Source organism: Syngnathus acus, chromosome 20 (genome assembly GCF_901709675.1).
Source record: "Syngnathus acus chromosome 20, fSynAcu1.2, whole genome shotgun sequence".
In the NCBI taxonomy this organism is placed as follows: Eukaryota; Metazoa; Chordata; class Actinopteri; order Syngnathiformes; family Syngnathidae; genus Syngnathus; species Syngnathus acus.
The window spans coordinates 6131037-6154275 of record NC_051104.1 but is presented as its reverse complement, the minus strand read 5'-3'; the positions used below and the strand labels follow the sequence as shown (position 1 = coordinate 6154275).

The 23239-nt window shown below is 41.1% G+C and overlaps 4 protein-coding genes across 5 annotated transcripts; 2 read left to right on the top strand and 2 right to left on the bottom strand.

The window, feature by feature from the left end:
• Positions 1–6981: 6981 nt before the first annotated feature.
• On the bottom strand, positions 6982–13505 carry ift74 (intraflagellar transport 74). The gene is made up of 20 exons (XM_037279941.1): positions 13359–13505; positions 12769–12899; positions 12525–12663; positions 12363–12411; positions 12198–12296; positions 12072–12132; positions 11951–12010; positions 11804–11865; positions 9471–9609; positions 9035–9097; positions 8785–8928; positions 8676–8716; positions 8523–8602; positions 8330–8383; positions 8168–8265; positions 7972–8098; positions 7699–7862; positions 7489–7614; positions 7257–7317; positions 6982–7180 (listed from the first exon to the last, which is right to left on the bottom strand). Exons 2-20 carry the CDS (start codon positions 12886–12888, stop codon positions 7065–7067), a joined length of 1803 nt encoding a protein of 600 aa, XP_037135836.1. The 5' UTR covers positions 12889–12899; positions 13359–13505; the 3' UTR covers positions 6982–7064.
• LOC119139354 (leucine-rich repeat-containing protein 19-like) lies at positions 9819–11779 on the top strand. 2 transcript variants are annotated; one of them, XM_037279943.1, is made up of 6 exons: positions 9819–10131; positions 10209–10376; positions 10622–10733; positions 10897–10984; positions 11065–11241; positions 11314–11779. In XM_037279943.1, exons 2-6 carry the CDS (start codon positions 10312–10314, stop codon positions 11613–11615), a joined length of 744 nt encoding a protein of 247 aa, XP_037135838.1. In that variant the 5' UTR covers positions 9819–10131; positions 10209–10311; the 3' UTR covers positions 11616–11779. The 2 variants fall into 2 exon arrangements, with proteins under 2 accessions (XP_037135838.1, XP_037135837.1); XM_037279942.1 differs by having other exon boundaries at positions 11062–11241.
• Positions 13506–16016: 2511 nt separating the features above from the next.
• On the top strand, positions 16017–21299 carry LOC119139185 (cyclic AMP-dependent transcription factor ATF-1-like). The gene is made up of 5 exons (XM_037279646.1): positions 16017–16126; positions 18023–18176; positions 18703–18849; positions 19809–19917; positions 19983–21299. Exons 1-5 carry the CDS (start codon positions 16121–16123, stop codon positions 20125–20127), a joined length of 561 nt encoding a protein of 186 aa, XP_037135541.1. The 5' UTR covers positions 16017–16120; the 3' UTR covers positions 20128–21299.
• Positions 21300–21358: 59 nt separating this feature from the next.
• Positions 21359–22843, bottom strand: LOC119139184 (MORN repeat-containing protein 3-like). Its single transcript, XM_037279645.1, has 5 exons — positions 22688–22843; positions 22451–22608; positions 22210–22366; positions 21956–22140; positions 21359–21858 (listed from the first exon to the last, which is right to left on the bottom strand). The coding sequence occupies exons 1-5, from the start codon at positions 22830–22832 to the stop codon at positions 21793–21795; spliced, it is 711 nt and encodes a 236-aa protein (XP_037135540.1). The 5' UTR covers positions 22833–22843; the 3' UTR covers positions 21359–21792.
• Positions 22844–23239: the final 396 nt, after the last annotated feature.

Below are 23239 nucleotides of genomic sequence, written 5' to 3'. Positions count from 1 at the left end.
AGGTTTTAAAGCTAGGGTTAGGGTTTCCAACGAGGGTTTCAAACTACTTTTAGAGTTTCTAAGATTAGGGTTTCTAACTAGGCTTTCAAAACGAGGGTTAGGGTTTCCGACCAGGGTTTCCAAGGAGTTTTGCCATTGCTATTTAGGGTTTCAAACTAGGGTTAGGGTTTCCGACTAGGGTTTTAAACAAAGGTTAGGGTTACAAACTTGATTTTAATGCTAGGGTTAGGGTTTCCAACGAGGGTTTCAAACTACTTTTATGGTTTCTAAGATCAGGGTTTCTAACTAGGCTTTCAAAACTAGGGTTAGGGTTTCCGACCAGGGTTTCCATGGAGTTTTGCCATCGCTAATTAAAATTTCAAACAAGGGGTAGGGTTTCCGACTAGGGTTTTAAACCAAGCTTAGGGTTACAAACTAGGTTTTAAAGCTAAGGTTAGGGTTTCCAACGAGGGTTTCAAACTACTTTTAGGGTTTCTAAGATTAGGGTTTCTAACTAGGCTTTCAAAACTAGGGTTAGGGTTTCCGACCAGGGTTTCCAAGGAGTTTTGCCATTGCTAATTAGGGTTTCAAGCTAGGGTTAGGGTTTCCGACTAGGGTTTTAAATCAAGGTTAGGGTTACAAACTAGGGGTGTAAATCGCGGGTTTTGTAACGATACGATATCATATCGATACAAAGAATCACGATACGATATTTGCCGATATCTTAAAGCCTGCTGTGATTCATTCACGATACATCACGATATAGTGCTCTACGATCGATATAGAACAATATCCTGATTTATAACAATTCATACGCAAAATCAACAAGGTACTGCAAACTCTTTATTTAGGAAATTACAAAGTGCTTCCGAACGAATGACTTGAAGCCCAAAGGGGAGCAAATTTCCTCGTCTTCTTGGACACTAGCCATAGCACCAGCCCAGGAGCCGCGTAGGTGTCGGCTCCCCTTTCACGTGCCTGCTCTGCTCACAACACAACACGCCGCGCACTGCTCCCGGAAAGAGGAAGCAAGCAACAATGAACTGGATTTCAAAATAAAGTCGCGTCTAATGTCCGAGGTCAAAAACGGGCGATATAGATCGATGTTTACGTTTAGCATCGATGCCAACAAATCGTAGAGCATTATATCGATTAATCGATGTGTATCGATGAATCGTTACACCCCTAATTATTATGTTTACAAAGGCAGCATGTGTACAGGATTTACTCCCCCTTACCGGGTTTGTTGATGTTGAGCTGTGCCAGGCTCTCCGACAAATCCGCAGGTCCCGGCTCCCCGGAGGCTGCTGGGATGTTGTGGATGGCGTTCCTGCGGCCAGACCGTTGAGAGGCGATGAAGTCCTCATAGGTCGCCTCCACATCCGTCATTTCTGCCACACCTCACCATGGCAGGGCCTGCACACGCTTGTGGGACAAAAAAAAAAAAAAGGTACGCCATGTAAAAAACATTCCCTCAATACAAGCTTCCTCTCTTTTAGAAGTTAATCTGTCCGATTTGGGTTCAACTCCTGTGTTGCGATTTGAATGCTCCCACTTTGAACCTCAACATAGCCCAAGCCTCTTTTCTGCTTTGGCTGCTGTGTCTTCATAAATAACCGATGCAAAGCAATGCAGCTTGTTGTGTTTTTATTGTGCCCCAGTGGTCGGTTGCCCCACCAACAACAGCCTCAAATGACTGTGCGTCTATTTTCAGACACATCCTTCACCATGTGAGTGAGCAATGATGTCAGGATGGGTGAGACCCCACAGATGTTGACCTAGGAATAGTCAGATGATTATTTTACTTTATGTAGGATTACTTTTGAAAGGCTCCGGTCTCCGATGATGTAGTAGCATGGCTATTCAAATTCAATTAGGAGGACGAGGCCTCTCAATGATCCACTTTTATCTTTGGTATGCTCATGTCCGATGCAATATTCATTTGGAGGCTTTCATAATTTAGACCTGCTTGCACTCATGACGCAGCCTGTCAAGCGGTTTAGCCAAGTGTGTGAGTGCGTGTGTCCAATGTGGGACCAAAGCTCAACTGGACATTATCTTGAAGCACATACCAAACAACTGACGCAATCAGAAAAAAAAAGATGTCATCAAAAAGTAAGGAAGAACAAACAATAAATCTGGAAAAATGAAAATGTCATTTTATGTCATGTAAAAAAGATGAAAATATTTTAATCATAGATCTTACATTCAACACAAACACATAGTGGATGTCAGCAAACAAATGTATATTAATGAGAATGTTTAAAATAACATATCTAAAAGTAACAATTGTAAGATTGGGTCCAGAGAACCTTTCACAAGAGACCATTTTTCCCAATTTTTCGTAATAATGACAATTATTGAAAACCTATACAAATGCCAGATATCATGTGCTGAAAAATGCCACAATATTTCTATATTATTTGGAAGTTTCAACCGTAATATGAATTCCATTCAAAACATTCAAGATGTTTGTCATTTGGTGAGCAACGATTGACAAAGAGACAAAAAGAATGCGTTGATTGCAACACAGTGTGGCGAGATATAATACACAAAATACAAAACGATGAAATGTGAACATGTGCACGCGCACATTGATTGTAATAATAAACCGACATGCACGTCAATGTTAAGGCCGCTCAACCTTGCGTTGTAAACATCGCGTCATTTTGCAACATTGGAACAATGTGAATTATTATGCGGTACCTGTTAAGGTTTTAAAAGGCGTCCAAATATTCGCATGTGGGGGATCTACATCAGATGGAGGAGCAGTCCGAGCGGTACCTCCTCCGTAATTCTCGTCACGCTCCCAAATAGGCTGACAATAGTGTTGGCTCGTGAGTGAACGATTCGTTCAAAGGGACGAATCCTTTCAGTGAACGAATCACTTCCTACAGTGATTCGTTCTTTTTTCATTTCATATGACTTCAACCAGTAGGTGTCGGTAATGCCCATTGAAGCTGATGCCACCTCGCCGTAAAACAAAACGAAGAAGAAAATGACGTCACTTCCCGTTCACGAACGAGTCGTGAATTGCATTTCCCGTTCGACAACTGAATGGATCTGTGAGTGAACGAATCTGTGAGTGAGTGATTCGCATTTCCAGTTCATCGCGAGAACGGATCAGTGAGGGAACGAATCCGGACGTTCCCGTTCGCGAACGAGTCAACGAGTGCACTGCCTGCCTTCCTTCCCCCCCGTGCATCAACGGATCAGTCAGTGAAGGTGTTGCGTCTCCCCCCTGGCGTGAACTATGTAAGGCACAATGGCGATTTACGATTTGCCAAAGAAAGAAGGAACCACTCACTGAAACACCACTTCTTTTATGCACGTTTTCTCCAAGCTAGCGGCTACCTTTATTGCATGAAGGGATGCGCCGTGATGCAAAAACGGGGAGATTATGTTTGATTTTATAAAAGCTAAAGTTCCAATGATCGTGGGCAGCAGCGGAGCCCCATCTCAACCCCTTGCACTGAGTGCCAAGCAGGGAAGAAAAATACAATTTTTAGTCTCCGGTATGACCCGGCCGGGGTTTGAACCCCCCGACCTCCCAATCTCAGGGCGGACAGTCTAACACAAGGCCACTGAGCTGGTAGACGTTGTGATACAACACTTGTAGTAGTTTTTAAATAACGTGTATGCATATACACGCCTAAATATTGTTATCCAATATATCTACTGCAATTTCACATTGGATTGCTGGTTTGAAATTTACTTTTAATATTATTTTTAATAAACATTTATGTTAAAACTTGTCTGGTGTTTTGTTCCTTGTTTTTATATTCGCCAATTAAAACATATAAATCAGACATTTGGTTAACTGCTTTATATGACTATGTGTAGGTACACCTCATGGACACTTCAATAGCTACACTACACGAGGTTAAAAAATAAAAGAAAAGAATAAATAAAGGGTTAATTGCACAACAAAAGCACATCTAGGTAGAGTCTCACACCTGGGATCGAACCAAGATTTGACTGAGCAAGAGCCCGTGTCACAAACCAGTCGGCTATTTCAACCGGCAGCCAACAGTTGCTTACACTGTTTTGTACTAGTGATGTGCATTCCAGTTAAGTGAACTCAATATTTAGAATCGGTTGTGTGTGTTTAACGAGGGTCACTTGGAAAACATATTGGAACGCGGCCCCGAGGACCAGAGCTTGACACCTGTGACCTTTGACCATGATATTTCCCTAATAAAGTGGCCGGTTATTAGGTACACTTGAACATGGCGGTGTACCTAATGGAGTGTCTGTGTGATTCCCTCATTAAGTGCACCTGCGTGAAAAGTTTCAGCTCCTGCAGAACGTGAAAGGAGCTAAAACTTTTCACGCAGGTGCGCTTAACGAGGGTCACTTGGAAAACATATTGGAACGCGGCCCCGAGGACTAGAGCTTGACACCTGTGACCTTTGACCATGATATTTCCCTAATAAAGTGACCTGTTATTAGGTACACTTGAACATGGCGGTGTACCTAATGGAGTGTCTGTGTGATTCCCTCGTTAAGTGCACCTGCGTGAAAAGTTTTAGCTCCTGCAGAACGTGAAAGTGGCTAAAACTTTTCACGCAGGTGTGTTTAACGAGGGTAACTTGGAAAACATATTGGAACGCGGCCCTGCGGACCAGAGCTTGACACCTGTGACCTTTGACCATGATATTTCCCTAATAAAGTGGCCTGTTATTAGGTACACTTGAACATGGCGGTGTACCTAATGGAGTGTCCGTGTGATTCCCTCGTTAAGTGCACCTGCGTGAAAAGTTTTAGCTCCTGCAGAACGTGAAAGTGGCTAAAACTTTTCACGCAGGTGTGTTTAACGAGGGTAACTTGGAAAACATATTGGAACGCGGCCCTGCGGACCAGAGCTTGACACCTGTGACCTTTGACCATGATATTTCCCTAATAAAGTGGCCTGTTATTAGGTACACTTGAACATGGCGGTGTACCTAATGGAGTGGCCGTGTGATTACCTCGTTAAGTGCACCTGCGTGAAAAGTTTTAGCTCCTGCAGAACGTGAAAGTGGCTAAAACTTTTCACGCAGGTGTGTTTAACGAGGGTAACTTGGAAAACATATTGGAACGCGGCCCTGCGGACCAGCGCTTGACACCTGTGACCTTTGACCATGATATTTCCCTAATAAAGTGGCCTGTTATTAGGTACACTTGAACATGGCGGTGTACCTAATGGAGTGTCCGTGTGATTCCCTCGTTAAGTGCACCTGCGTGAAAAGTTTTAGCTCCTGCAGAACGTGAAAGTGGCTAAAACTTTTCACGCAGGTGTGTTTAACGAGGGTAACTTGGAAAACATATTGGAACGCGGCCCTGCGGACCAGAGCTTGACACCTGTGACCTTTGACCATGATATTTCCCTAATAAAGTGGCCTGTTATTAGGTACACTTGAACATGGCGGTGTACCTAATGGAGTGGCCGTGTGATTACCTCGTTAAGTGCACCTGCGTGAAAAGTTTTAGCTCCTGCAGAACGTGAAAGTGGCTAAAACCTTTCACGCAGGTGTGTTTAACGAGGGTAACTTGGAAAACATATTGGAACGCGGCCCTGCGGACCAGCGCTTGACACCTGTGACCTTTGACCATGATATTTCCCTAATAAAGTGGCCTGTTATTAGGTACACTTGAACATGGCGGTGTACCTAATGGAGTGGCCGTGTGATTACCTCGTTAAGTGCACCTGCGTGAAAAGTTTTAGCTCCTGCAGAACGTGAAAGTGGCTAAAACTTTTCACGCAGGTGTGTTTAACGAGGGTAACTTGGAAAACATATTGGAACGCGGCCCTGCGGACCAGAGCTTGACACCTGTGACCTTTGACCATGATAGTTCCCTAATAAAGTGGCCTGTTATTAGGTACACTTAAACATGGCGGTGTACCTAATGGAGTGTCCGTGTGATTCCCTCGTTAAGTGCACCTGCGTGAAAAGTTTTAGCTCCTGCAGAACGTGAAAGTGGCTAAAACTTTTCACGCAGGTGCGCTTAACGAGGGTCACTTGGAAAACATGTTGGAACGCGGCCCCGAGGACTAGAGCTTGACACCTGTGACCTTTGACCATGACATTTCCCTAATAAAGTGGCCTGTTATTAGGTACACTTGAACATGGCGGTGTACCTAATGGAGTGGCCGTGTGATTACCTCGTTAAGTGCACCTGCGTGAAAAGTTTTAGCTCCTGCAGAACGTGAAAGTGGCTAAAACTTTTCACGCAGGTGCGCTTAACGAGGGTAACTTGGAAAACATATTGGAACGCGGCCCTGCGGACCAGAGCTTGACACCTGTGACCTTTGACCATGATATTTCCCTAATAAAGTGGCCTGTTATTAGGTACACTTGAACATGGCGGTGTACCTAATGGAGTGTCCGTGTGATTCCCTCGTTAAGTGCACCTGCGTGAAAAGTTTTAGCTCCTGCAGAACGTGAAAGTGGCTAAAACTTTTCACGCAGGTGCGCTTAACGAGGGTCACTCGGAAAACATGTTGGAACGCGGCCCTTCGAGGACTGGTGGTCGGCACCCCTGGTTTAAGTGAAAAGTGCCACACCCGCCCTCACCCCCACTTTCTGATTGGCTGTTTGATCCGTGACGTCACTAGGACACTCCATTAGGTACACCGCCATTTTCACGTGTACCTAATAACAGGCCAGTTCATTAGGGAAAAATCATGGCCAAAGCTTAACTGAAAGTGAAAAGTGCCACACCCGCCCTCACCCCCACTTTCTGATTGGCTGTTTGATCTGTGACGTCACACGGACACTCCTTTAGGTACACCACCATTTTCAGGTGCATCTAATCATTTTATGTATTTTTTGTACGTGTCAAGAATGTGTATTTGACTTTTTGCTCTTTATTTCGGGGGACACCAACACATATTACACAACGTAAAACACATATACATATTATCATATAAAGCAGTTAACCAAATGTCAAATTTTTGTTTTCATGCCCAAAAAAATAAAAACAAGGAATAAAACACCAGACAAGTTTTAACAGGTTTTTAATGTTTATTTAAATAATAATAATAACCACTCGACCAAATTGGCCACTCTACAACAGTAACGGCATGTAAAGAATGCGTGTATTCAGTTCCTGATGTTCTGCAGCGAGTCTATGAGGCTCTTGTTGTAATCAGCCACTCGTTCGTAGACGTTCTTGGAAACAGAAGCAAAGTCGCTCTCCTGAGATTTCGACGCGATGACTGACGCTGCCGTTAAAGAAAACAGTCTGCAACACACATCGGAAAATAACAGTAAGGATGCTTTCGGGAAGGATACATTCTTTCATGACAAAGTTGTTCTGCTCCAAATGTTGCCATTTCCTCTCCAGGTTAGCCAACTACAAAGAAAGAAAGAAAAAAAAATCATTAGTAAACGAGTGCATGGAAAGCTAATCCTTGATGCTCATGTACACTTTGTCTTTACTGTTAAAATTCAGCACAAATAAAAAATTTTTTTACTGCTACTTGGCTTCACTTGTATGTGGCATACATGCTTATAGTGTACAAACCTGTGCATGGGTCTCATTTTCTTCCAGTTTGGCCTTTAGCACTTCATATTTCTCGCTCATCTCCTCCAAAAGTTGATGGAATGAATCTCGCCGTTGTGTGAGGGAAACTCGCTCTTCCTGGAGTCTCTGCACAAAGACATCACACCTTTGAACACTGGTGGAAATCTCATGTCTTGAGAACTCATTCATGTATGTGGACAAGTGTTTTACCGTCTTCCTCTGGTCCGCTGTGTGTTTCAAGGTTTCCAGGTCCCTGTAGGTAAGCAGCTCAGACTCCATCTGTTTGACATTTTCCTTCAGAGTGTTCAGCTCGCCCGTGATTTTGCCCTCCAGCTGCTGGAATTTCTCCCGGTCCTGCTGCAGCCGTTGACACTCTGAGAAGCAAACACAGGGCACACAATGTGATTTTGGCATGTGCCACGTGAAAGGTCAGGTGAAGACTAGGGGTGGGGTCAGGTGTGGGTCTACGTCGGGTTCACTGACCAGAGGTCAGTCCCTTGGCGGTGCTGGCTGACTGCGACACCTCCGTCTCCTTGGAGACCAACACGTCCTGCATGTCTCTAAGCTCGCTGGCTGTAATTGTATCCACTCGACGAAGCCGCAACATATTCTGTACATGATCAAATACATGTAACCACACGATCCCTTTTGGTCTTCGCGTGTCTCCTACTTGACTCACCCTGCTGCAGTGCTCCAAGAGGGAGACGATGTTCTCCTGGGTCTGAGTCATCTTGTTCTGGTCCTGAGTCCTTAAATCCTCAAAAGTCTGCAGGAATCCTGGGAAAGAGCAATTCGGTATTAATCTATGTACATGTCATTTGTTTAAGCAGGTGGGGGTTACCATCAATTTCTTCTTCTTTCCTCTTCAGCTCCTTGTACTTCTGCTGACATTCCCCTTTGAAGGAAGACGTGCATAATGAGTTTAATGATTGTAGGCTTCTCTGGAGGATGTAGTCATATTTTCATACTGGCCACTTTTGTACACAATCTAACAAGATATCTCTCTGACCGTGTAGCAACTTTCAGCATCTTACCTTGAGCTTCCTCCGAGTCCTGCTCGTGTTGTCGGATGTCTTCTGTAATTTGACCGGTCCTGTCTCGAATCTCCACCAGCCTGAGCACACACACACACATGCCAATTCATAACACAATTGTCAAATCTACTAAATCTAAACCTCAATACGTACTGTCTGTCCATGCTGGCGATTTCCTGATTGTCCTCTTTCACCTGAAAAATAAAGCATGAATGCTGGTGTGGAGACTCACGTGCACATGCGTTAGGAATAACAAAGCAACCTGTTTCAATAGTTTCTCTCTCTCCTCTTGAGGCGTGCTGAAGCTCTTGTGCTCCGCCTCCATGTTGTCCCGCTTTGCCTCCAATGTTGACAAAGTTTCGTGTAGCCGGACCACTTCCTGTTTTATCTGTGAATGGGCCAGCTCCTAGCACAAATAAAGACATGGAACAAAACATGCTACAGATTCTTTTAACCTCAATCCATTAATTTTTTTTGCATTTTTTCTCTGCTCTTGTTTAGCGCTAACTCACTGCTTCGTATTCCTCCTTCCGGGTCAACAGGGCATCCAGTTCCTCTTGGAGAAGAGTCAGTTCCTAGGAGAGAACAAGACAGGGAAATTAAAGTAAGGTCCAGAATATGTGGATAGTTTTTTTTTTTTTAGGATGATGCAGATTGCAATATTTGGCAAAATAAAATTCCAATGACCCATGAATCGAATGATTCATACAAAAAAAAATAAAATATTAAATACAATTATTTTTTTTCAGCGCGTCCCTTAACATTTACAAACAATACAGAGGTTGTGTTATTTTTTACATAAAAGAACTAATATCAGCCATTTAAATTATCCAGGCATGAAATGAAACTAAAGAAGTAACAATCTTTTTTCACTATAATACCAGCATGTTATACAAATAAAGTATTGGAGTAAATTTTACACTGATAAAGAAAAAAAAAAAAAAAAACCTGTAGCAACTCCTCATTGGCTGTCGTCATGGTGAAATATTTCTCCTGCTTTGGAGCTGGCATGGCTTGGACAATTTCTTCGGCAACACGCCTTTCTTTCTTGATTTCTTCTTCAATAGCCCTGATAGCGTCCTCCCTTCTGCAGCACAAAGACACAGCAGGTCAAACAAAGAAGCATACGTGACAACAAAAAAATATCATGATATATTCTCATTTTTGGAAAATATATATTCTCATTTTTGAGTATATGGCGTCTATGAAGGTGGTAGCAGGGGAGGGGAGCAATTAAAGAGTTAACACCACTTGAGACTGCGCTGTTACAGAAACAAGGAAGTGTGCAATGAGGATCGATTTCATCAAACGACTTTTCTCGACAGTCAAAAGTTGCATGGAAGCTTTCAGAGTTTACAAGGGTCCAAAGGTCTTTTGCTGTGCTGGCTGTTCCTCTTACTGGACAATAGCTTTGTGGTTCCTGTTCATAGAGATTAAAACTAACAACTGTAAGCGCACTTGTAGTTTTCTTAATGGTACAAGAAATAGCTGCTTTGTTCCGTATCCAGGGAAGATTATGGGCCAGCCACAGCAATTTCTCCATCTGTTGTGCTCGGTCTGCCTTGTGGCAATATTTACAAAGAATAATCATGCTGTGGAAAATGCACACGTAAGAATATCTATTTTTTTTTAAATTATTTTAAGTATAGTGCATACGCTAACCTATTTTCATGTATTCTGTGACAGGTCCGTAACTTAACTGCCACGCTTTTGGATGTGATCCCTTGTGGCAGCAGCAACTCATCTGTTACTAGCCTTGTGGTTGAGAGGAATCAGATTACTTTGTCAAATGAAGATCGACAAGCCCTGGCCAGTTATCCTCAACTTTTGGAGCTCCACCTGGATCTTAACCAGGTGACCAATATATCTGCTAGGTACTTGTCTGTTTTACCCAACCTCAGCGTGCTGTCGCTATCCAAGAACCAAATCAGCAGGTAAATAAGAAAAAAAGGAAAGTGTGAACATCAGCTTCTATTACACATTTGGTTTTAAATTGCATCTTTAGTTTTGAAGATGTATTTTTTTTTTATCATCATTTGACCAATAGAGAAACTTGAGTCTTTTAACAGGAATTACGATACATTTGGCTTTCATTACAGCCTCGTACGAGAGTCTTTCTATGGCCTGGAAGCGCTCAGAATGCTAAACCTGTCCCACAACCTGCTGACAAGTCTGCCTGCAAAGATATTCAGCGAGTTTAATAATCTACAGGTAACAAGTCATAGACTTGGATCTCTAGACATTTACAGTATTATGCAAAAACGGTCTTGGGCCAGCCATAGCATACATTCAGTTTACGCAGCATTTTGACAGGACAGATTAAAGTCGAGGGGATTGCTTTAAGAATATCCCCACCTACTCTGGACTCTATTAGGTGGTAGACCTTCAGGGCAACCCATGGAATTGCTCGTGCCACTTGCTGAGCAGCATTGAAGAAATACGAGCAGCAGGAGTCGCCATTGGTAATGATCTTCATGATTTACGACTGTACATTCAATCTCAATAGATGACTGGGATTCTGCCATGTTTGGATCCACAGCAGGGCAAAACACAAAATGTGCGTCACCACGGCAACAGGCCGGAATGAATGTTTTGGAGGCTGAGTGCCATCCAACAGCAGCATCTTCCTCAACAGTGGATCCTCAAAATTCAACATCAGGCACCATGGAGCCATCCAAGAAGCCAGAAGTTTTGCTGACCATCAACCCAGACTACAGCAGTAAGAAATATTCCATTTTGAACTGGCTGCATGATTAATTGTCTGACCAAGACTGTGTTCAACAAAAACCAGACCAAATGCCTGCGTCGGGGAACACTTGGAAATTTGTGGCGTGTGTCGTGGCCTTGGCGCTGACAACATCCATGTTGGTGGTGTGTGCCATCAAAGGCCCCTCCTGGTACCGGCTCTTCCACAATTACAGACATAGACGACTGCAGCAAGAAGAGAACCAAGAGGACCGCCCAGCTTCAAGCATCTACTCAGAGACGGGGAGATGCATGACCCACCAGACCATCACCTTCGAGAACAATAGGGCTGAGGGCGAGGAGGATGTGCACTACTTTGAGGATCCTTACATCAAGGCAGGGGAGTAACTGAAATAAAGGCCACAATGGGCCACTTGGAAATTTTATAGCATCACAAAAGAGCAATAAAATATGATTATTACTTTTATTCAATTTCTTATTTTTAATGTCATTTTTTTAATGACATTAAAATGATTCACTGGTATTTTATAGGTGTTTTGTAGTAGTTGATAGTGACGCATTTATAAAACACTTACTCTCGTCTCTCTATAAAGATGCTGTCGATGCTTTCCGCCTCTCTGTCGTTTTGGGCTTTCAGCTGTTTTGAAGAAAGAAAGTGATTTTTTCTTTCTTTTACATTTTACCAGAGGAACACTTATTTTCTGTTTACAAAGTCTACTTACACTGTTGTAGTCACTGATCATTTCGTCCATGTCTGAGTTGGTGTTGAGTTTGTCCATCAACTGTCCATAAAATGACAAATATGAATGAAATATTCTGCTTTAAAGAGCTCAGACGGCTTACCATGTTGTAGTCAGCAAGCTGGCCCTGCAGATCTCTGATTTCTGCAGCCAGACTTTCAGCTCTGGGGGAACAGATGACATTTTTTTTTAAATCAACTACACCTCTGGCAACAGTGATGTCACTGACCTTTTTTCATAAGACAGATAGACGGAGTTCTCCTGGTTGAAGGTGTCGATTTCTTTGTGGAGTTTGCCGATCTCTGTGGTCAACTCGTTGATCTTACTCCTAACAGCACAAACACAAGTCACATAATCTGATTAAGTGGTAGAGGGATCCATATTTGCTAGTTACCTGAGAAGACCCAAGTAATAAGACTTGTCCAGGATTTGTCTCTGGGGTCCTTCATGGGGGTGGAGACGACATGGTAGTGAGAGAAGATCAAAAAAGACAATTCATTACATCATCATCCAAGATGATCAGGTTCAATCAAAGCCAAGAAAAACTTGTTCTTACCCTTCAACCCAGTCTTCATGCCGCTGAGGCCCTGTTGGGTCACAGGCCTATCAGCCACTTTAATCTGTGCGGACAGGACTCCAGGAGTGCTTATCAGAGTCCTCACACCAGGATGAAGACTAGTACCTGGAATCTGCATCTGAATAATGATAAGACACTTACATGTAGTATGTGCAAAAAAACAGCTGAGCCAAGGTGGAGTTCACAGTCACACTTTTAATGCATGATGGCAAACTTGTCATACCCCAGTTGGTATACGTATGGCTGTAGGAGGAGGTCGAACAGCTGTTAAAGGTCTCCCTACGGCTGATCCAGCTCGGCTCATAGGCCGACCCATACTGGAGGGAGGCCGCTGACTCGCCATAATGCTGTAACCTGTAATCACATGACATATATAGATATTAAAGGGGAATATGACTATGCCGCATCACAGCGATGCATGCATGGATGCTTTTGGGAGAAATGCTATTGATTTAAAAACAAACAATTTGGCTGAGTTTGTCAAAGCCTTATCTTAATATAACGGTGCACAGCTTCGATTTGAGGGTGGTTTACTATTTTGAGCCAACACAAGAGACGTGAAGCATGCTAACGCGGCTAACAGTTACATTTACAGTGTACAAGACTTCGCACGTAAACTATCGTTAAGGTTTATGGATCACGGGACGTGTGTGTTCTGTATAGGTAAATATGACCACCGTAAGCATGTTATTTACATGTTGATAGCAGTCGAGCAATCACTTTTTGTACATGAGAGCCAAGCCACTAAAAGACTGTGCACTGACTGTTTTATCGATGACATTATTTTTGCAAAAACATTCAAGAATAAAATACCTTTAATTGCAGTTTCTCCTTTACGCCGATATTTAAAATATGAGTGTCATTTGTCTCCAGAGCTAGCAAAAAGAAACCTTTGCACAAGACCACCAAGTTTGTTGTTAGACGTTACTGCGGCAACTCTCTTCTTCGGCGCTCTTTGAGCGTCGTTGAAACACGAGAACGCGTAATACTGCCACCAACTGTCAATGTTGCATAATGACAGTCCCTCTTTATCTTTACTGAACGACTTACTATATACATTGACCTTGTTTTTACAAGTTATGCCAATATTCCTACAATACCCGCACGACTAATTTGACTTTAAGGGACATTGAGACCTCCCTTGATTTAGGGTGAACCTAACAATGCAGTAATGTTGCTTTATTGATTTGTTTATTTTGGCATGTACAGTCACATTTCATCACAGTTTTCATTGTATGCACTGAACAAACACAGAATAGATGATTAGATGACACATTGATTTACACTTTAAATCATCTTTTGTACAAAAATCAAGAATCAAAGTTCAATTTCATACACAACACACAAAAGCAGTATTTCAGTTTTTAGTAGGTTCAAGTTGACTTTTCAAAACTGCGCGTGCGCACGAGTGTTGCGCGTGTACGTCCCTATGTCGCGCACCAAAAGCTGGCGTCACGGCATTGACGCGCGCCACAACAATCGTCTTCTTGGTTGAAATATCATCACATGTGATCATAATAAAGTGAATATGTTGCAAAACATGCCCATTGTATTCTTTTAGTGTCAGTAAGAATTAGATTGCACCAAGATGCGATCCATAAAATGACACTAAAATGTGATCCACATTCCTTTGCACAACCAGACTCAGCAAGTGTAAGAAAAATGAAATACTCCCCAAAATAAAACACTTAATCTGACTTCATACGTTGTGCCACGGCCATTGTTGGGCGTTTAGGATACGAGTATGCCCACTTTTACCAGCGCAAAATGACATGGTCGCGATCGTGTTTTGTGCAACTAATAAAAGTACAAACGCAACACTTACGGACTTCAGCGTCGGAATAAATAATAACACGTTCAAGAATGCGTAAACAGAATTGTTGTAAGAATAAGGAAAACGTGTTTGAAGCGATATTGTTAGTCGGCTTTAAGCAGATACGCCCGACACAGTATATGCTTCATATCCACAGGGAACGCCACTTGGGGAGTGATGGAGCCAGATCTCTTTCGGAACATTCTCAGTTCTTTTCCCCCCAACTATTTTGCAATGGTACCCCAGCTGAATGGAAAATGTGGACCGCTTTGGACATATATACATGTTTTTTTGCAAAGGGACATTTTTTCCCTTTCCAACAAGAAGAACAAGAAGAACAAGAAGAACTTAGAGGAAGGTTGTTGCAATCCTAAAAATGCTTTGTGTCTCCATACAACCTATGACCCACATTTACCATTAGTTAAGGAAATGAATTGTTACCCATAATCCTTTGCGGCGGCAATATTTCTGTCAACAGGTCACCCACGAATTTTACGCAGTCTGCTTGACTTTTTTTTTTTTTTTTTTTTAAATGTACTTTAATGACAAACTAAATGACATACTCGTAGTCTGCTTTACGACAACACATGAGAGTTGCACGCCAGGGACGTCACTAATACTGCGTCACGTGTTGACGTCTCTTGGAAAAGTCCAAATCAATTAAAACAGTATTGTCTTGTCCTATGTTCGAAATGTCCGAGATGTTCATTTTACATCACGCCTTGACATGATGTCGTTTTCCAAAGTTTAAGGAAATGTTATTACAAAGGAACTCCACAATCAATGAGAGCCCCCCCCCCATTACTTTAGTTAATCAAAATGCTTCAACTATCAACATTTAAACCAGTTATTGTGTCACATCATTCCAATTGTCTCAACAACTGTTTTAAATGTTACAACAGTGTTAATTGTACATATGCTATTCTCATAAATATAACGCATGAGTATACATATTTGTATTATGATAAACTGATAAACTAACCATTAATACGAAATACAAGCATGATTACTTATTTATATTATCAAATATACTATTTACAATGATAAAAACAAATCCGATTACATTTTGAGTTTGCAAATTGTCGTTGGGTGCATCATAAATTGTTGGCAATATAAAGAGATGAGATTTTCTACGTCGTTTTTTTCTGAGGAGCAAGTTATTACCCCAGGACAGGATTAAAATGTTGATTTAATTAGGAACATTTAATTGATGGTCCGTGGCAATAAATTCTTTTATGCGTCCTCTTCGTGACCTGCAGTGTAGTTCACAAGAGAACAAATCCATTCAGACAGGTGGTTGACGTATTTATTCATTTGCGTATTCATTCATAACGGAATAATTCGTATTCTACGTCATATAGCTTCCGCCCAAGTTGTACGTAAATTGCTTAAGACCGCATGTTTGATCATGTTGTCCGCCAATAGCACTCTGTGTACAGACTTTGTCGCAATCAATTGACAGAAAAGAATCACATTCAAGTACGCAAATGTTTTCATCTTGATTTTTAAAAAAATTCAATTTCGCGGCAATTCGAGTTGACGCATTAATTACGTGACGTCAAACAAAGTAGTCCTATGGTACATTTTAGTTGTAGTAATATTTGCATTAAGAGCTTTGGTGACATAAGATTCGACGCAATAAACAACCAGTGTTGAAAGACCGCTTGGCCTTGCGCTGTTTCTCAGCCGGAATTTATGTCTTTTTGAAGATCATGTGAAGGGGAAAGAGACGTGATGTGTTTTGGCACCGTCCAATTTCAGCATGGATGTGAGTATTCTAAATGAGAAGAAAAAAAAAAGGCTTCATTTAAGCAGGCTAAACTACCCGAGGATTATCATATTAACGTGGCAACTCGTTAAATGGCCGTCTTGGTTTATTTGGACAAATAAATGACGTGCGGTTGAATAGCTTGCAGGTTGTCTTTTCGGCTTTTTGGTCTACAGTAGCTAATTTGTACTCCGATCCCCCCCTTTAGAAAAACACATCGGCATATTCTCTGAACTGCGTCTCCTCACTTTCATATATTTTAAATACCACTCATGTGAGTCGTGCGCAATTTGCGACAAACGATCAATTATGTTTAATGTCATAAATATAGTACATCGTTTCAGTAATATTGATTAAATTGAATTGTGGGGATGATTGTCAAATATTTCAATTTTTTCAAATTCATATTTCATCTAAGCACCGGGACTGCAACAAGTCACACCACCATAAATGCGTACATTTTTTTCATATTATGTTACATGTATTCATATTGTGTTTTGGTATTCAATTCCTTAAACTCATTTTGACCGGCTAACAGGAATTAATAAAAAAACTCGAACTTTTTAAAAAAATGTTTAACGTCATCAGAAAAAACATTGGTTGATTCCTGGTTACAAAAACAAGAACATGTTCATATTAAAATGTTGTTTATTGTTGATGGTTAAAAAAATAATTTATTATTAATTTTCTAATTAAAATATATATATATTATTAATTTTCTAATTGCTTTTGCATGGGGTGCTCAATATAAATATGCCTAATATTTCTTCAGAAGGTTTATTCTGCTTCTCTGACCTTCCATTAGTTTTGGCATATGTTGGCCATCACCTGTCAAAAGTGTGCATTGATTTTGATTTTTAGCAAGCACAATGTTTCATGGTGGATGGAGGCTGGCTTTCAAAATGAAAACCTCACAATGACTCCATGAATTATAATTGCAAACTGCCAAACATCTTAACATGAAATCTCCCATCACTTTATTTCCAAGGTCCAACAAATTTATCTTAGGAAAAAATAGCATGAACAAAAATGGTGGTAACTTTATTTTCGATTGCGCAACATTTGAGGAAATCACTGCAGCAAACACTCAATGGGAATTTTAGCACACCTCCCCAGGTAATTTGGGGATCATTCATGAGCAAAGGGCTCCGAGCTGCTCAACTTTGAAGTATTCAGAATGTATGTTTCAGGTTCTTTCATCTGTTATAAATGCCCTGTGTATTTTTAGTTTGCATCCTTATTGTTTCGTCCCATTGCCCATTTTGCCAAGTCGTGTTTACAGTGCTGGAAATGAAATTGTGTTGAATGGTGACTAGCCGAAATAAACAAACAATCCTGTTGAAAGACCCATGATCTGCAAGTGTGACCTAGCTCCCTGACTAAGCAGCACATTTCACTCCAGAATGCTTTGATAGTGTTGATTTTATTTTACATCCAGCAAAGGACTCAAAGCGACCCAATTTCTCAAAGCAGCCACATGACATAACTGAGCTTGCTGTATATTTCACATTATTGGCATATTATTTTTGTACACAAGGCACAGGCAATATAGTCGGCAACATTTTGTTGAAAGAAAAACCACAACTGTCACAAGACATTTTGCCCGTATGCTTTGTGGCAATGCATTTCTTTCAGTTCTTTTTAGTAATTATTTTTAATTTGTCTTCGTGTGCACTGTGTACGAACAAAAGAACACTATCTAATTGAAACAAACAATAAAATGTTCTTGAGCTGTATATTCGGCACAGAGTGTCTTGACCCAGAACCACTTAAACCTATCAAGGCATTTTGAAATTAGCCCTTGTAAATTTTGTGAGGGAAAAAAAAAAAAAAAGACCAGTAATTTGGCTTTAGTTGCTTTACTAATCACGCTCTTCTTTTTTTTTCCTTTTTCAGCCTCCTCAATCTCACACTTTAAACACCGAGGGGACACAGACGCTGACAGCCATGACGACAATCAACCCGCAGACGCTCGCTCCTGAATCCAATGCCTTTGGCTACTATCAAAACATGTGGAATCACCCAAATAACTATTTCCCTTCAATACAAGGTAATTTACACTTTTATCAATTGTCAAGACTTCTTGCAACATTCAGCAGGGCAACCAAACTGCCAGAAAATACAAACAAGTGAGAGGCCCATTTGGGAGACTTTTTATTTTGTCTGACAATAAAAAGCAAAAATGTCAGGATGATTTCTAGCGCACATTTTCAGTTGGTTTAACATCTAAAATGGCCCCAACCATTTTCTGTGCAGATTGGTTGATGGGGGAAAAAATCCCAACACCACAGGACAATTAATTGGGATTATTTCTTAGACATCCAATAATCTGACCATTTCTGACTTTTAAAACGTGACGGTGACATCCAAACGACATCAGTAGTGCTAGACACCAACAAGCTAACACACAGGTTTGTAGCTAAGTGGGGATAACTATTATAATTTTTCGGTGTCAAAGCAACATCTGGAGTGCATTTGTAAAAAAAAAAAAAAAAAAAAAAAAAGATGTAAGACCAACCAAAATGTAAACTAAAATATTATGTTTATAAATGACAGACTTTTCTTTCATTTTAAAGGAGGTCCTTTCTGTTATCAGAATGAGGGAGCACAGACGGTGGCAACAATGGCTATGCCAAGTACACAACCAACACAATCTCTACCCATTCCATACTGCACAGAGCGGCAGGATAACCTGCAGATGCAATTTGCTCAACCGCTTGCAGGTACAAATACTGAATTGCTTTAATTAATGGCACACAAGAGGTGGAAAGTAAATTTTGGATTCGGTTGAATAATAACTACAAAGTTTACAAATTGTAAAGTCGTAGTTGTTATGATTGTGGTGTGGAGGCAGGGAAACAATACCATGCACCAAACATTTGAGTTCTTTGCACTTTGAGATTTCCTGAACAAAATGAAAAAGCGCTTTATTAGTCTGGATCGCAGTCTGCCCTACAGTCGAGATGTTCTGGGTTTGAATCTCAGTTCAGGCTAGACTGTGCCGAGACAAGCGGTTATGAAATGTGCTTTGAAATTCTAAAAAAAAAAAAAATAGCAAATAGAGCTGTGCTTTGAAGTGGTCAGTTATGGTTTCAAATTATGATATGTTTGAGTTAATCATATAAACATGGCGTTATGGGTTTAAATTAGTGTAGTTGAGTTAAACATAGTACAGAACCCAAAAGAGCAATTAGGTAAATAATCTATACTTCAAACACAACTGTAGCTTTTAAAATGAAGTAAATTTAAATTAAAAGTATTGTTTTGAAATACATGAAATGGTTGGCGCACAGACAAGACTCTTTCAAAAATATATATTTATATTTTGCACATGCAACAACTTCCAAACGATGCTTTGTTGATACTTGGATATTTACATTGAAGTAGATTATATTTGGAGGTGTAAAGGATGTTGGCCTTCTATAATTATGAAGAGCATAAATAAGGTGACAACTTTGGACTTGACTGGACATGCGATAGATAACCTGTGAATGCCCAAGACAAAAACTGACTTGAAAATCCCGACTTGCACGAACTTGCGACTTACACGTTTGACTTGATCCCCGCGGCTCTGCTAATAATCCAATCCTATATATAAAAAAAGCAATACATACCTAAAGGAACAAGCAGCTTTTTTATTCAGGGTGCAGGTTATACATTTTCCCCTCTGCTGGTTTGGCAGGTGACATGACAGCCACACAGCTTCAGTACGCCAACTCCATCCTCCCACAGGGCGTGGCGCAGGGCAGCGGTCCTCGCAACCAATCAGAACGCAGCTTGATGAAAAACAGGTAGATGGAAAATTAAACTGGGGGGAAAAAAAAAAAAAGCCAAACTTATTTGATATCTTTTGCAGGGAGGCCGCACGGGAATATAGGAGGCGGAGAAAGGCTTACGTTCAAGGCTTGGAGGAACGTGTGGCAAAGCTTGAAAATCAGAATAAGGCTCTGAAGGAAGAGCTAAAAACCTGGAAAGAAATGTGTCATCATAACGGCCCTTGATAAGGTTGTCAAAGTAGCTGCAAAGACTGTACATTTTCATTTAGTTATTCATTTATTAGGAAACAAAACAAAAACTGCTGCTATCAGAGGATGCCAAGGAAGGAAGCTGAACATCTTATTGACACATTGTGGAGCAACAAGGGCTTCATATCTTGCTGAAAAATAACTGAGACAGGTCTGATGATGAAGCTGGGTTGAAAAGCTCACATATTGTACCAGAATAGAAAATTGCACTGTGCTGGCTCACATTTGCACTAAACTGCTGTGAATAATCGTGTTTTTATAAGATTTCCATCCCGATGTAGAAATTGTTGCTATACTAACACTGAAATTAGAGAATATCATTCATCCTGGTAACTTTTTGAAAGTCCCACTAGATTGCCAGGGTAGGCCAGTTAATTGAAACAAACCCGACCATAAATTTGTCTTCAGTGCCGGTTGACAAATTGTCTCATGCTTTTTTGACCATTAACGATTTTTCACAAGTCAGTTTCCATCCCATCCTTGGCCTCTTCAATTTCTTCCTCTTAACTCGTCAAACTATTTATTTGAGCCCAACCTAACTCATCCAGAACCATCAGTGGTTCCGGACCTTAGTCAGCTATCCAACTCCAGTGGCGCCGACGTCATCAGTGGCCGGATTTACTACAGATGCCGCCCTGACCATCTTAAGTGCCGGTTAAATATCGTCGTCCTGCCTTGCCAAAGCCACCGATTGAAACGCACATTTTGAGCCAAACCCTGAAGAGCGGCTCCCTGTATTCTCTCACTTCCTGGATACTGGACCTCTTGAATCAGAGAGTCTTGATTAACAACAGTCTGACATGTTTACTACCTCTACGGGCTCCTCACAGGGCTTTGTCCTCTCACCACTGTTCTTCATCCTGTTTAAGATTTAATTGTTCTTAGAGTGAATTTTATTGTTTTTCTGTAATTGACTGGGTGACCAGTCCAGGCTGTGCACCCTCTCCTGCCTGAAGTCAAGTAGAACAGGCTCCCATCTCACCAGCGGCACTACTGAGGATAAGCAGTATCGAGAATGTATGGATTTATTTATTTTTTTTGGTATTGGAACCGGTACAATAGAATGGACGATGCTTTTTAAACTTGTGTCAATAACTGTGCTGCTCTCTGCTCCCTTAATTGCCCCACGGGGATAAATAAAGTTTTCTGAAACTAAGACCCAAGAAATTCTTCAATTTTATGACTGAACTGCGATCAGATGAAACAGTTTTCCAAGAGCTGACATTTATTTTGGTCACCATGGAGGATTATCAAACTTCCATTCACAAATATTCCTCTTGAGTAACGCTTTGACTCTTCGAACCATCAGTGGAATCCCAACTTTCATTGATGGGCTCCAGTGAGGTTTCCAGATTTCCCTGGCTCGCTCTGGGAGCTCGTTTTCATCAGGACAAATTTCTAGTTTGGGATGGACCTCTAAGAACTACCAACGAGGGCAGTGACTTTAACCCCAAAGTCTTTCTCCTACATGGGCTCAAAATCTGCTGCACGGCAGAAAGTCATTCCAAATAATCCATTCTTCTCATTTTTGGGTTCTTGTTGGTGCAATGGCCATCTGTCTTAATACATTTGTCCATGAACTCAAATGAATACAAAATGTTTCTGAATTCACACAAAAAGAACTTTCCTCATGTTCCCCCATCAACTTTCATCCACGTATGCTGACTCGGCTTCTGTTAACACCCTTTTCATGTCCACTAGTGTTACCTAGGATTTAAAAAAAGAAAAGAAAAGACATTTTTGAAGTCAAATTTCAATATTGAGTCATGGTGGGATGAGAAGTATGAAATAGTGCAAACGTTACCCGTGGAATTGGATACTTGGTGGGGAATGGTGCTGTTTCCCTCCCAAAATCAGACAGAGTCCCACATTTTGCATCACCATCTACCCAAAGGCCTTCATAAATGAGACCTTTGTCAGCATAGTAGAACTTCCCATGACCGTTCTTCTTACCGCCCTTCCAAGATCCTTCGTACCAGTTCCCATTGTCTTAAAACAGACAATAAAGTTAGATCTTGAAAATCATTTCACCGCCACGAATACAAAAGGAAAACTTACCAAATTGAATAACACCCGCTCCATCTTCCTTATCCCATAGCCACTCCCCCTCGTAGAGATCACCACATTTAAAGGTGAGTCGCCCCCAACCACTGCGATTATCCTCACTCCACTCTCCCTCGTACGTTGCATGCACATCAAAAAAGGAGCCATGTCCCTGAAAAGATTTTTTAAAAAGGAACAATAATTCACTGAGATGTGTGATAAAAGTTGCCTCAATATAATTCAGAAATATACATACGTGTTTCATTCCATTTTTCCACTCTCCACAGTACTGCATGGTATACTGCTTGGTATCTGGCAGTAGTACGCTAAAAATACCGTAGCCATCGTGTTTGCCATATTTCCACTCGCCATTGTAAATGGCACCAGATGATTTCCACTCTTGGGTTCCCCAACCTTTATAAATCACAAGTTGACACTTTGTAATGGAAGCATTACAGCACGTGATTTGGGGATAAAAATAATGCTGACTCACCATGTTTTTTATTGTCCAACCACTCTCCGGTGTAGTTATCTCCATTGACTGAAAAGATCGTTCCACGCAGTCCGGATTTCTTTGCTGCTTTGTCTATTACTGTTGAGCGAGGCAGGCTGAGTCGAGCTTTTTTAAGGAACGGCATCCTTGGGGGTCACCTGTTTAGGACAGTTCAAAATATAATTGGATTATTTAATCAATCAATCCCATGCATGTAAAGCACTCAGATTCTATTTACCCTATCATGTAACGCCATACCTGTGGAGATGAATGAAAATTTAGCAACAACCCAAAGGGGCCTGATGTCTGGACGATGGAGTTAATGAACTTCATTCAAGGGAAGTGGTCAGGGCACTGCGAGAAATGCAAATAAAATGAATATCTGATTGCAACATCTGAGGTTTGGGCTTGGAATGAAAATGGACAAAATATAATCACCTGGCGATATATATTGAGATGCTTGGTGTATTTGGGAACAAACATTTTAATCAGGACTGTTGTCGTGAAGGGATTCCTGATAGGAAATGGAGCAAACACCTCAACAGTAAGGTG